We start from the raw sequence: 12664 nt of genomic DNA, 5'->3' as shown, positions 1-12664 counted from the left end.
AATGCACAAAATGATCCTACAAATGGGTAATTGTTCTTGGATGAACGCTGAAGGTCCTCGCTACAACACTTTTGGATTCGCCAGCTTTTAATTGTCCACTGGCAGTATTTCGGTACACATCACGTCCCATTTTCCCATACAGTATTTGCAAAGATCTTGGATGAAATTTGCGAGATGTATTTGGTTCTTTTATGGTCATAGGTTGTAAAACCTGCTTGGTACGTGAAAAGCAACAATAGTGCTTTTCGTTGTATTCCTTAACAATTAAGCTCATCATGATAACATAGAACCATTCAAAATCAATCGTTAATGGTTGCATTCGCTCACATATGTTCTTCTAAACCAACAATCAACCATCAGTAATCAACCCTCAAAGCATTCTTAATTTGGTAAATGCCAATAAACTTTCGATTATTTTTTTTCAAATTTTAACTGCGTTTCTTTCTTTTATTCTTTCTTCTTTTTTTAAAGAGTGTGTGTTAGAGTATATGTACACGGAGTACTTTGAGAATAATCGAAGTGTTATAATAAATTAAGAACATGAATAATATCTCAAAACGTTATGCATTGATTTCAAAGAAGTTTGCTTGTAATGTTAAGTGTCACACAAGGGCTATCTGCCTACTATACGGTTCAGTGAAGGTACAATAAAGTACAAGTACACGCTAGAACTTTAAAAATGTAATAGTGGAAGGGGATTGTTGTGCAAGGTGGAGACATGTTTTGTAACGAGGGTCATTTTAGTTTAGTTTTAGTCATTTCCAATTTAAGAAAACTATATGCGTGCAATTCATGGATGTGTTTGTAAGACAAAGCTTGTTTTGCAGAAGCATGTTTTGTTCTTGCAGGTTAATGACGGATTGACTGACTGTGCAAGTTACTTAGCAATGTGAATGTGAAAATATGTATACCAGTCCACATGATATATGGTACTTTCATACTCCACTATATGTAGGAACCTCGTCACTGTAATGTATGAATAGATTCAGTGCCTACATATTTGGATTTATAACCTTAGTCATTTAATTTCCCAGAAACGAGTGCCAGTGTGTCAATTCGGACTGTACTCGTAGGCCTTATTTGACACTATTGCAGGGCTATATGATAGTCACATTAACTTTACCTTGGTACGAAAGCAGTGTCATGGTAGTATATATTATGAAATGGGAGAATACATTAACTGAATAAATGTTTTCTTATAATACAACAGTGTTCGTCCCCGATGAAGGCAATAGTTCGTTAATATATATGAAACTGTCATACTTTATGACACCACATTGAAATTAGACAGATACTATGTGGTGATTTCTATAGCATTCATCACAAACAGCCTTTTGATGTGCTGCATGACTACGTTTTATAGGTTTATGAAAACGTGTTATTCTCGAAATATTGTCGCAAGGAATTTCTGGAAACTCATATTCAATCACTCTACAATGACCATTATAGCAGACAGGAAAAATATGTTTTTCCTGAATCCATACACACTGGTGATTACAATTAGTTTTGGTTCCAAAAATTAACATGAAATTCCTGCACTATATTTTCCGGGCGATCGCTCACTTGTCACTGTCGCATGGTAGGAATACTGCAGGTTGTACTGCAGACTACAACCTGACATATGCTGGAGTGCCATTTAAGCTTCCCTAGGATGAGGTAAGAATGAGTGTTAAAGCTGCATGTCATCAGCATATTGATGACACTGGACATTCTAGTCATCAGTTATCGCTCCAAGCGCCTTTCACACAGAAAGTGAAAAGTAGAAGTCCTAACACAGAGCCGTGCGTGACTCCATACTTGAACATGGCTGCCTTCGAGAAGAATCCTTCAATGTAGACAGAGTGGGACCGTGAAGTGAGATAAGTTTGAAAACGAGTGATGTTTATCGACATTGTAAACACAAAAGTAAACCAAAAGGCCCTCATGGGTTTACTGTCTGCACTCATATATATCGTGTACGGGTACAGCACTGAAGTGTCATAACGTGACCGTTTCAGTCGGTTCCCATGGTGGCATCTGGAACTATTCATTTGTGACGTCCTTCCGCCGTTACGTCACAATATCATTTGAATGACGTCACCACTACTGACGACGCAAAAATACAGTTGAGTGTCATATCTGTATGTGTCAATACGCCGCAAATGTTCCGTTGTCAATACAGTGTTATGAAGGCAGTTCCGCTGTAATAATAACACGGCCACCTCATTAATGATATCAGTTAAGGATATGAAAGCAGCTCTGAGGTGCTGTTTTCAGAGTGTGAGCTAGAGGGTATTTACTACTTTAGTGAACTCAAGGGGCACGGGTCGGGTCCTAGGATTAGAATCCACCACCAACAGATCCTTGCACTTGAAGATGAGTTGATTATACGTTCTGACATAGATTACTCACATTCATCACGAAAATCGCATGTGTTTCTGGCAACTCATAACATGACCCAGTCAAGGAGTTCAAATCTAAATATCCTGCTGGACCATGCACATATTTACTGTTATTGATGGGTTTATTAGTGTATTAGTGCGGCATAACAATAAAGCGTAAAGGAAGAGCACAATGACACCCCGCAATGTTATATTGTAGCAAGATAATGTTTCAGGAATACATTGGATTTGTTTTTCATGTTATCGAACGGGTTTGTCATGTGAACCTTCATTCTTTGCAAGGATATACACATAGGTCCTGCATGATCTAGTAATATGTATCATCGCCGATGCTTTTCATCCGTGCCACTGTTCAGAAATAAATACAAAGGCACTACGTATCATCATCAGTGTGTCCGTCACTTAGTGGGAGTTGGCATCGATAATGGAAATAGAAACATACAAAGAATATCCTGTTATGTTCAGATATTAACAGTAATACAGACGGGCGCATTTAGCTTGAAATTAGATAACTTTTAATAGATGTAATAACATGCAGAAGCTGAGAAACATAAAGGAAACTCGATATCCTAAATCGTCTGGTTAATGCAGGACATTACCTAGAATCGTATTTTCTCTTCAGAAACATAAAGGAACCTGGATATCCTAAATCGTCTGGGTCATGCAGGACATTACCTAGAATCGTACTTCTCTTCAGAAATATTAAGGAACCTGGATATCCTAAATCGTCTGGGTCATGCAGGACATTACCTAGAATCATACATAAAGGAACCGGGATATCCTAAATCGTCTGGGTCATGCAGGACATTACCTAGAATCATACTTCTCTTCAGAAACATAAAGGAACCTGGATATCCTAAATCGTCTGGGTCATGCAGGACATTACCTAGAATCATACATACAGGAACCTCGATATCCTAAATCGTCTGGGTCATGCAGGACATTACCTAGAATCATACTTCTCTTCAGAAATATTAAGGAACCTGGATATCCTAAATCGTCTGGTTAATGCAGGACATTACCTAGAATCATACATAAAGGAACCTCGATATCCTAAATCGTCTGGGTCATGCAGGACATTACCTAGAATCATACTTCTCTTCAGAAACATAAAGGAACCTCGATATCCTAAATCGTCTGGGTCATGCAGGACATTACCTAGAATCGTACTTCTCTTCAGAAATATAAAGGAACCGGGATATCCTAAATCGTCTGGTTAATGCAGGACATTACCTAGAATCATACATACAGGAAACTCGATATCCTAAATCGTCTGGTTAATGCAGGACATTACCTAGAATCGTACTTCTCTTCAGAAATATAATACACATGAAATCGGCGTCTGTGAAATTATGTACTGTTATAAGAATACTAGGGCCTGACCTCTTCCACTTGAAGGCAATAGTGGATATTTTATATGTTATAACAACATGTATACATATTAGAAAGAATGTACCGCCGCATCATGTTCTGGGAATTCGCATTTCTTAATAATAACACATAAGTCTATCATGCTACGAGTTCAGTTCAGAACACAAAGACCAGTCCTGTTAGCTCGATATATTCAAACACCCCCTATCATCCTAAAACGGGAAAGTAGGAGAAAGAAGGACCGCGCGTTCCTTAAAACTGTTTACATAGATGACACGTAGCCGCAGAAACACAAAGACTGGCAAACACATTCTGTACCTCAAAGGTCCAGGAAGACAGATATCGAACCTGAGCAAACCCTGTAACGACAGGACGGCTACGTATAATTTTCACTTCGTAAGGAGTTTTTTAAATTTCCTAGAATATGTATTTGTTTCACGGCTATGTACATTTGATTGTTTGATTTTATCGCGGGGAATGTTGACATGAAACTGTTTCAATGGGTACAGTTATTTGAGGTTTATTATATGCAATCATCATCTGTGTGAGGGTGACATTTGATGTGACGGGTATGACCTACTCTCATAATGTGACTTGTATAACCTACTCTCCTGATGTGACGGGTATGACCTACTCTCCTGATGTGACGGGTATAAACTACTCTCATAATGTGACTTGTATAACCTACTCTCCTGATGTGACGGGTATAGCCTACTCTCCTGATGTGACGGGTATGACCTACTCTCCTGATGTGACGGGTATGACCTACTCTCCTGATGTGACGGGTATAACCTACTCTCCTGATGTGACTTGTATAACCTACTCTCCTGATGTGACGGGTATGACCTACTCTCCTGATGTGACGGGTATAACCTACTCTCCTGATGTGACTTGTATAACCTACTCTCCTGATGTGACGGGTATAACCTACTCTCCTGATGTGACTTGTATAACCTACTCTCCTGATGTGACGGGTATGACCTACTCTCCTGATGTGACGGGTATAGCCTACTCTCCTGATGTGACGGGTATAACCTACTCTCCTGATGTGACGGGTATGACCTACTCTCCTGATGTGACGGGTATAACCTACTCTCCTGATGTGACGGGTATGACCTACTCTCCTGATGTGACGGGTATGACCTACTCTCCTGATGTGACGGGTATGACCTACTCTCCTGATGTGACGGGTATGACCTACTCTCCTGATGTGACGGGTATGACCTACTCTCCTGATGTGACGGGTATAGCCTACTCTCCTGATGTGACTTGTATAACCTACTCTCCTGATGTGACGGGTATGACCTACTCTCCTGATGTGACGGGTATAACCTACTCTCCTGATGTGACGGGTATGACCCACTCTCCTGATGTGACGGGTATAACCTACTCTCATAATGTGACTTGTATAACCTACTCTCCTGATGTGACGGGTATGACCTACTCTCCTGATGTGACGGGTATGACCTACTCTCCTGATGTGACGGGTATGACCTACTCTCCTGATGTGACGGGTATGACCTACTCTCCTGATGTGACGGGTATGACCTACTCTCCTGATGTGACGGGTATAACCTACTCTCCTGATGTGACGGGTATAGCCTACTCTCCTGATGTGACGGGTATGACCTACTCTCCTGATGTGACGGGTATGACCTACTCTCCTGATGTGACGGGTATGACCTACTCTCCTGATGTGACGGGTATGACCTACTCTCCTGATGTGACGGGTATGACCTACTCTCCTGATGTGACGGGTATAGCCTACTCTCCTGATGTGACGGGTATGACCTACTCTCCTGATGTGACGGGTATGACCTACTCTCCTGATGTGACGGGTATAGCCTACTCTCCTGATGTGACTTGTATAACCTACTCTCCTGATGTGACGGGTATGACCTACTCTCCTGATGTGACGGGTATGACCTACTCTCCTGATGTGACGGGTATGACCTACTCTCCTGATGTGACGGGTATGACCTACTCTCCTGATGTGACGGGTATAGCCTACTCTCCTGATGTGACGGGTATGACCTACTCTCCTGATGTGACGGGTATGACCTACTCTCCTGATGTGACGGGTATAGCCTACTCTCCTGATGTGACTTGTATAACCTACTCTCCTGATGTGACGGGTATGACCTACTCTCCTGATGTGACGGGTATGACCTACTCTCCTGATGTGACGGGTATAACCTACTCTCATAATGTGACTTGTATAACCTACTCTCCTGATGTGACGGGTATGACCTACTCTCCTGATGTGACGGGTATGACCTACTCTCCTGATGTGACGGGTATGACCTACTCTCCTGATGTGACGGGTATGACCTACTCTCCTGATGTGACGGGTATAACCTACTCTCCTGATGTGACGGGTATAGGCTACTCTCCTGATGTGACGGGTATAACCTACTCTCCTGATGTGACGGGTATGACCTACTCTCCTGATGTGACGGGTATGACCTACTCTCCTGATGTGACGGGTATGACCTACTCTCCTGATGTGACGGGTATGACCTACTCTCCTGATGTGACGGGTATAACCTTCTCTCATAATGTGACTTGTATAACCTACTCTCCTGATGTGACGGGTATGACCTACTCTCCTGATGTGACGGGTATAGCCTACTCTCCTGTTCACAGAGTTGGAGGCATAGCCCCTGTGTCCTCTGAGATAGCAGCAAGTGTGGGTGAGCGTTAGACTATATGGCGCGACGATAAGAACATACGATCATTTGTCGGACAGGACAAATCACAGCAAGCGTTTTAAAAATAATAAACCGACATTTTCTCTACATATCATAAACGAAATTCCCTCTAATGCGACATCCCTCTATTCCGAAATCCGACACTTACAACTGGCCCTCAAAGATAATTTTGGTGCAATCTCATCTCATCCCAAATCGACATTGTAATTTCACAAGAGATTGCATCAACCATCACGCAGTGTGTAATTAGTAAACAACACGCTTGGACGTTAACTACGTGCTACTTACCTGTTCGATGGATTCATGTTTCAGCGAAAACACATTCGTTTGTTATGTTTCCTTGACAATGACACTGAGAGCATTGCAATTTCGCGTGAGTGTTATCATTCAGTGTCACCAACACATAATAAAAGTAGTATTACAAAATAATATTATGTTACAATATAAGAAGTCATAGCCAGTTACTGTAACACAAGTCACAATGGCTACCCTGCCTCCTCAGAGAACAAGCACAATGTTACACGTGACTCTGGAGGCCAAGCAGACCTGAGAACCCTGACCGCGAGTATTGTACTTGAGCAGCCATGGATGACTTCTTTCGACAACCATTAGTACAAGTTTATTCACTTGTCATTACGCAGAGGATACTTGTTCATAACTGGTCTTGATATAAACATATATTATACAATATAATTGCTTAATTTTGTCTGTATGTGGTTTACGTTTGGATTGTTTCTAAAAGAACTCCTAAACCGACATCCCTCTAAACTGACAATTTGACCGGTACCGAGTAATGTCGGTTTAGAGGGTGTCCTCTGTACTTGATGGTATCGGATCCAGCGCATGTATTCTGTGTTAGTACATCTGAGACAATAGTCCTAGATTGCCCATTGTATGGTTATGATCTGGAAATATATGCAAGTGTCAATCAGCCAGTCCGATTAGCAAACATGGTGAACAATTAAGAAAGACAGACAGATACTTTTATTAGGACAGGCAACGTTGGCCCCTGACGATCACATATATATAATATGAAATTATATATAGGAGGCTTGACGGTTTAGGATGGTATAGGCGGTTTGTACTGACAAACAGGAAGGACTTCGGACGGGCTTTTAAAGCTTGAAAACAATTTTTTGCTAGAATTTTCATTTCTTTAACTATTATTTTTGTTTGTATCAACAAAACAAATGTATGGCAGGTTGGCCTAGTGATGTAATAGTTCCTGAAATAGATAGTTCTCGGTTCTGCACATTTTGGGCATAAGAACTTGAAGTGGAGCTGGTCTTCAACGTCCCACTGTACACTGTGCACGAAGGTTCAGTGAGTGGTACCCGGGAACTATATGTCTCTATGTTGAGTATGTGGGATACGCAGTTTGAGTCGCAGTTTGCATAGAACTTTTCTGTGATTATGGTTATTTAGCTTCTGGGGGTAATCTTCAGATTTATAAGTGGGTTTATATTCTTTACATAGGTAAAGCGACGATGCGGTTTCCAACTTGTGCTGCCAAAGTGTAATGCAGTTATCTAATAGTGTCCGTGTGAACACTAGGATGAACTCGCTAGTGGTAGTTAGAGATGGGTTTAAGCATATGTCCAAAACCGTTTTGTTCATGGAGAGAGCTTAAATTCGCAGCCCATTGTGAAGAGATTTGCATCATTGAGTTTAGTATTCAACATATGTCATATTTGGGATTTCACTTTCTTAGTAAAGTACAAATTCTAGTACTTTTTCCGGTCGCGGTGGCTGAGCGGGCTAGGCGGCTGACTTTGTGTGCTGGCGATTAGGTGCCTGACTCTGAGGGTGCGGGTAAGAAAGTGAAATCCCAAATATGACATATGTTGCATTTGTCCACTTTCTAAATGGCATCGTGTAATCAGAGTTTAGTATTGTTTGTAAGATGTTGCTCTCTGTATAAACATGTTTAAGTCAATAATTCAACATATTCACTTGTCTGATGATAGGTGAAGGGAAGCGTCCACGTTCTCCATATAACTGAATGTTACTTTACTGTCCTTCACTCCTAATACTTACTGTGTATTCTCTCGATGGTGTCTGCTTTCACTGAGCCCCATATTTCACTTCCATAGTTAACAACCGGTGCTGCACAGGTCTCAAAAAGATCAATCGATGTTCGGATACCCAAAGTATGTTTCCGAAAGAAGACAACAGGGCATTCGCTGATTTTGTTTCTTTATCTGCAAGAGCGTTTATAGTTTTGGTATATTTTCCTTTTCATGACAAAAGCAATCAGAGGTAGTTAAATTCGTTCATTATTTCCAACAATTGACCATTGTATTTAAGATAGAAGTTAGTTGGTACATTTGTTTTCCGGGATTTCTGGAAAACCACTGTTTTTGGTTTTGTCGACATTTACACCCCAGAATCCACAGTAACTGACGAGACAGTTCTGTAGTCCATGTGGTGTTTCCCTGAGTATATTAGCCATGTCGTCAGCAGAAAGCAACAACGTTAGATCTATATTAATCCCAGCATCATTTCCCTCTTGTAGTTGCTCTTCAATAAAGAATGAGAAAAGAAGTGGGGATAGGATTTCACCTTGTCTTCATCTTAGATTGTAACTGAATGTTGGGCCTGTTATGTCCCTGAGCTTGACACAGGATTTGACATTGCTGTACAAGGACCCAACATATCTTAATTACGTTGCCGTCTATTCCAAGTTTCAGTCATAAACCATTTTTGCAAATGCTTTCAAACGCCTGTCCTATCCCTTAAATAAACAACTTGCCCGACTGGCAAAAGAGGATACCACCAGCGCTGATAGTTATGGTTGTATGACGTAAAAACCTGCAGACACTGTCAAGATTCTGACATATGATCCTACCGAGCATCAATAACTGACGCTTCTGTAAATCTGGACCAGACAGTGACCAACAGCATGAACTTCGATCTTCGCAAGTGGGTCATCGAGAATGTTTGTTTCAGTGGTAATGTGTCTTTTTGACCTGTGTCTCTATTCTTTGAACCGTGAATTAGGTAAGTGTAACAGAGATAGTAAATCGAACATAAGTCGGACATGTCTAGGTTCACACTACAGTGAGGATCTCTGTGCTCGAAAGAGAGTTCCCATTCTTACCAACCGGGTATTTTGAAGCTAGAAAGACATGCTGAAACACGTGCATGATTCGTTTCCATATTCAACGCTAGTACACTATAATTAATCTTCAGCATATGACAACATGACTTTATGGATGTATATAATCTGATATAATACTGCTAAGCTCACTCTCAGTGAAAACTAAATAGCTATACAGAACAGTAGCAAAAACAATTCTCATTTGGGAAATGATGTGATTAAAAATATTTTGATTGGTCGCTCTGAGCCTTAGGTCCAGGAGCAATGTCATCCTATTACAGAACACAGACAGAAATAGCACACGTTGTGCAACCACCTCAGTCACGTATTAACACTGTACAGCAGCTTGCAAGACCTGGCCTAGACCTGGATGTAATCAAGACGTTTGAACCACGTATCACAGCTGAACTGTCTTGTACTGCTATCACTCTAATGGTCAGGATCAACTGATGATCTTTCAGGAATGTTCCAGTAAAGTAGTTTCATTTCCTGAATCAGCACACCTTTTACTAACGATACATACATGTTGTAGATGCCCCCGAGTCTCAGACTTCCGCTCCTGGTATCGGTCTGACCGCATCTGGAAAGGGAGATTACATTACGTAGGTATTCCTGTGCCGAAGTGCCTACACTGGGAGGGTGATCAGCAGCTACGCCACAGTCTATATAACATAGACCTTATCCGTCTTCAACTACTGCTTACTGAGTTACACACATGCATGCGGGAGAATTAGATGTCATTAATTAGTACCACATGTCAGTAAGATAAATACGTTTCAGCGCGTAACATCGCTTGATCTGGGTAAAGTCTACAGTATTGACGACTGTACCAGGGTTATTGTATTGTTTTCAGGCTAAAACGTGAAGTTATGCGTGCATGAACTATCATACAAAGGCATCGCTGAATCCTATCAGAAATCTTTGGCTGATATGATCACAAATAATAGATACATGTAAGGATATGTCTGCGCTTTTCCGATCAATATTACGCGAACGTAACTCAGGAGTTTTTTTGGACTTGTGAGCTAGACTGCGACAGTAGTAAGCACAGGATTTTCTGATTGTGTTTTGGTCGCCCCACCAAACTGCAGTCACTTTATTCTGCAGCTATCACTAGAAGTGGTCTCCGGACTGATTGAAATACGGTTCTGAAATTGACACATATGTCTGCCAGAACGTATGTAAACTGCTTGAATCAGAAAGCCAGAAAACATGGCACCAGACTAAACCATTATGTTAATTGTAACTCTAAAGAGATTAAGGGTGTGCCTGTGGCCTGAAAGATACAGATTAGAAACGCCCCATTTCTGTTGACATCAAGCAACACAGCTGTCGTTTCTTCAAGAATGGCTACAGGTGTTTATGGTCACTTTTCATATGACTGCCTGAGTTTTGTTTGTTTTTTTCTGTTTTTTTTTTTTGTTTTGTTTTTGTTAAAGGTTTTCCTATTTAATGTCATGACTATACAGTTCCGTCATAAACAAATAAATATGTATTGCATGTGCATGAATGTATGCATACAAATATGGAGACAGTACATTAAGGAAAAGACGTAACCAGTTAACAATCTCAGCATCAAGAGCGACCAGAACTTTTATTGACTCATTTGAGGTCGAGGTGGCGCATTAACGTCACCAGACTGGGGCATATTGTACACACTGAGATTGGCGCAACAGGCCTAACACTATCTGCTGTTTTGGTTTTTTTATCCTGTCGGAGGCCTCGTTACATCCCATTCAAGACATTCTAGGGGAGGGGGGGGGGGGGGGGTATACGGGAAAAGGATACCGTTGGAATAACAAATGTTCTGCTGCATCAAAAAGGCTAATACTAAGGGCGGGTTGCAGTCTGCTGCAACATGACGCTCTATACCTTCACCTGTACTGCTTGAACATAATCCCGAACATTATACTGGTATCGTACGCCAATCTGAAATTTATACTAAACCCCAGATTAATTTTACGTCTGACATTTACCGAGAATAGTCTAACAGCTATCTGACGGACTCATTGAAATATCTGTGTAAAATGTTGGTGTGGGGAAAAACGGCAATCGCATTGGTATAGATTGTGGCATGTGTATCAGTCAGACTGTTTGATCTGGGGCTATTCAGAGGCCATCAATAACTAATTCAGTTCAACTAATGTATATAACTTTTTACATATACAGAAGACCAGTGAAAACGCCTCATTTGTTTCATATTTAGACGAATGCGTAAAGATTAAAACTTTTAAAGAGTAACTGATTGTCTGTACTGTTACGGTTATGAATTTACCATGGCAAACAACGTAAGAAAAACCCCTGTGAACCAACAAAACAGAACAAAGACAAAGTTTAATATATTCAGATCTTGTATATACAAAGTCACAACTCCATATAACAATATCGATTTCAAATACAATACAAGTGAGACAAAATCTAAGGCAATGGGTCACAAAATATATAGCATAGCAAACTCACCAAAGTCTTGGTGTGAGTGAGAAACAGTCGTGCAGAATGTAACACGGCGAGCGGTCTGACAACAGTAGATGAAGCGTTGGTAGAGGCAGAATGATAAACTCTAGCGAATGAATATGAATGTGTGTATATGTGTCACACACAACACGACAGCTAGCATTTATATATATTTTCATTCCTTTCTCGAAAGTATGAGCACTTACTGCCATCGCCAACGCTGTAGGATGCTCTAGCAACGTCTCCCGAAAGTAGCAATCAGGAAGTCAAGAGCACATAATTCCGGACAAGCCTGCTGCCAACATTCTAAAAATGCGCATCATCTATTATACGAAATGTGACCCAATGATAATTATTACTGAATTCATAACAAAACATACAGAAAATACACACTCGTAAGAGTACAAAGTTACATGACTTCAACTTTCCCTTTACAATCCTGCAGTGTTCACGGAGCTCTTCATATGTTCTTGAGATCTTGAGACTGTGGGCTGTCAAAGTTCACAGTTCAGTATGACAAGCTAACTGTAACAATCGAGATGAAATTGAAGGGTTTAAGACCCCAGCCAACACTATCAAAGGATCGGTGGGTACACTGTAACTACTGTCACCAAAGATACGTAAAACAGGGCCCGTAATGTCCAGGG

The 12664-nt window shown here is 40.9% G+C and overlaps 1 protein-coding gene across 1 annotated transcript; it reads left to right on the top strand.

Annotated features, from left to right (window-relative positions):
- The first annotated feature begins 4377 nt into the window (after positions 1–4377).
- On the top strand, positions 4378–6456 carry LOC137272141 (coagulation factor V-like). Its single transcript, XM_067804495.1, has one exon. The coding sequence runs from the start codon at positions 4378–4380 to the stop codon at positions 6454–6456; it is 2079 nt and encodes a 692-aa protein (XP_067660596.1).
- Positions 6457–12664: the final 6208 nt, after the last annotated feature.

Source organism: Haliotis asinina, chromosome 2 (assembly GCF_037392515.1).
Source record: "Haliotis asinina isolate JCU_RB_2024 chromosome 2, JCU_Hal_asi_v2, whole genome shotgun sequence".
NCBI classification, from domain to species: Eukaryota; Metazoa; Mollusca; class Gastropoda; order Lepetellida; family Haliotidae; genus Haliotis; species Haliotis asinina.
This window is presented reverse-complemented; position numbering and strand designations above follow the sequence as displayed.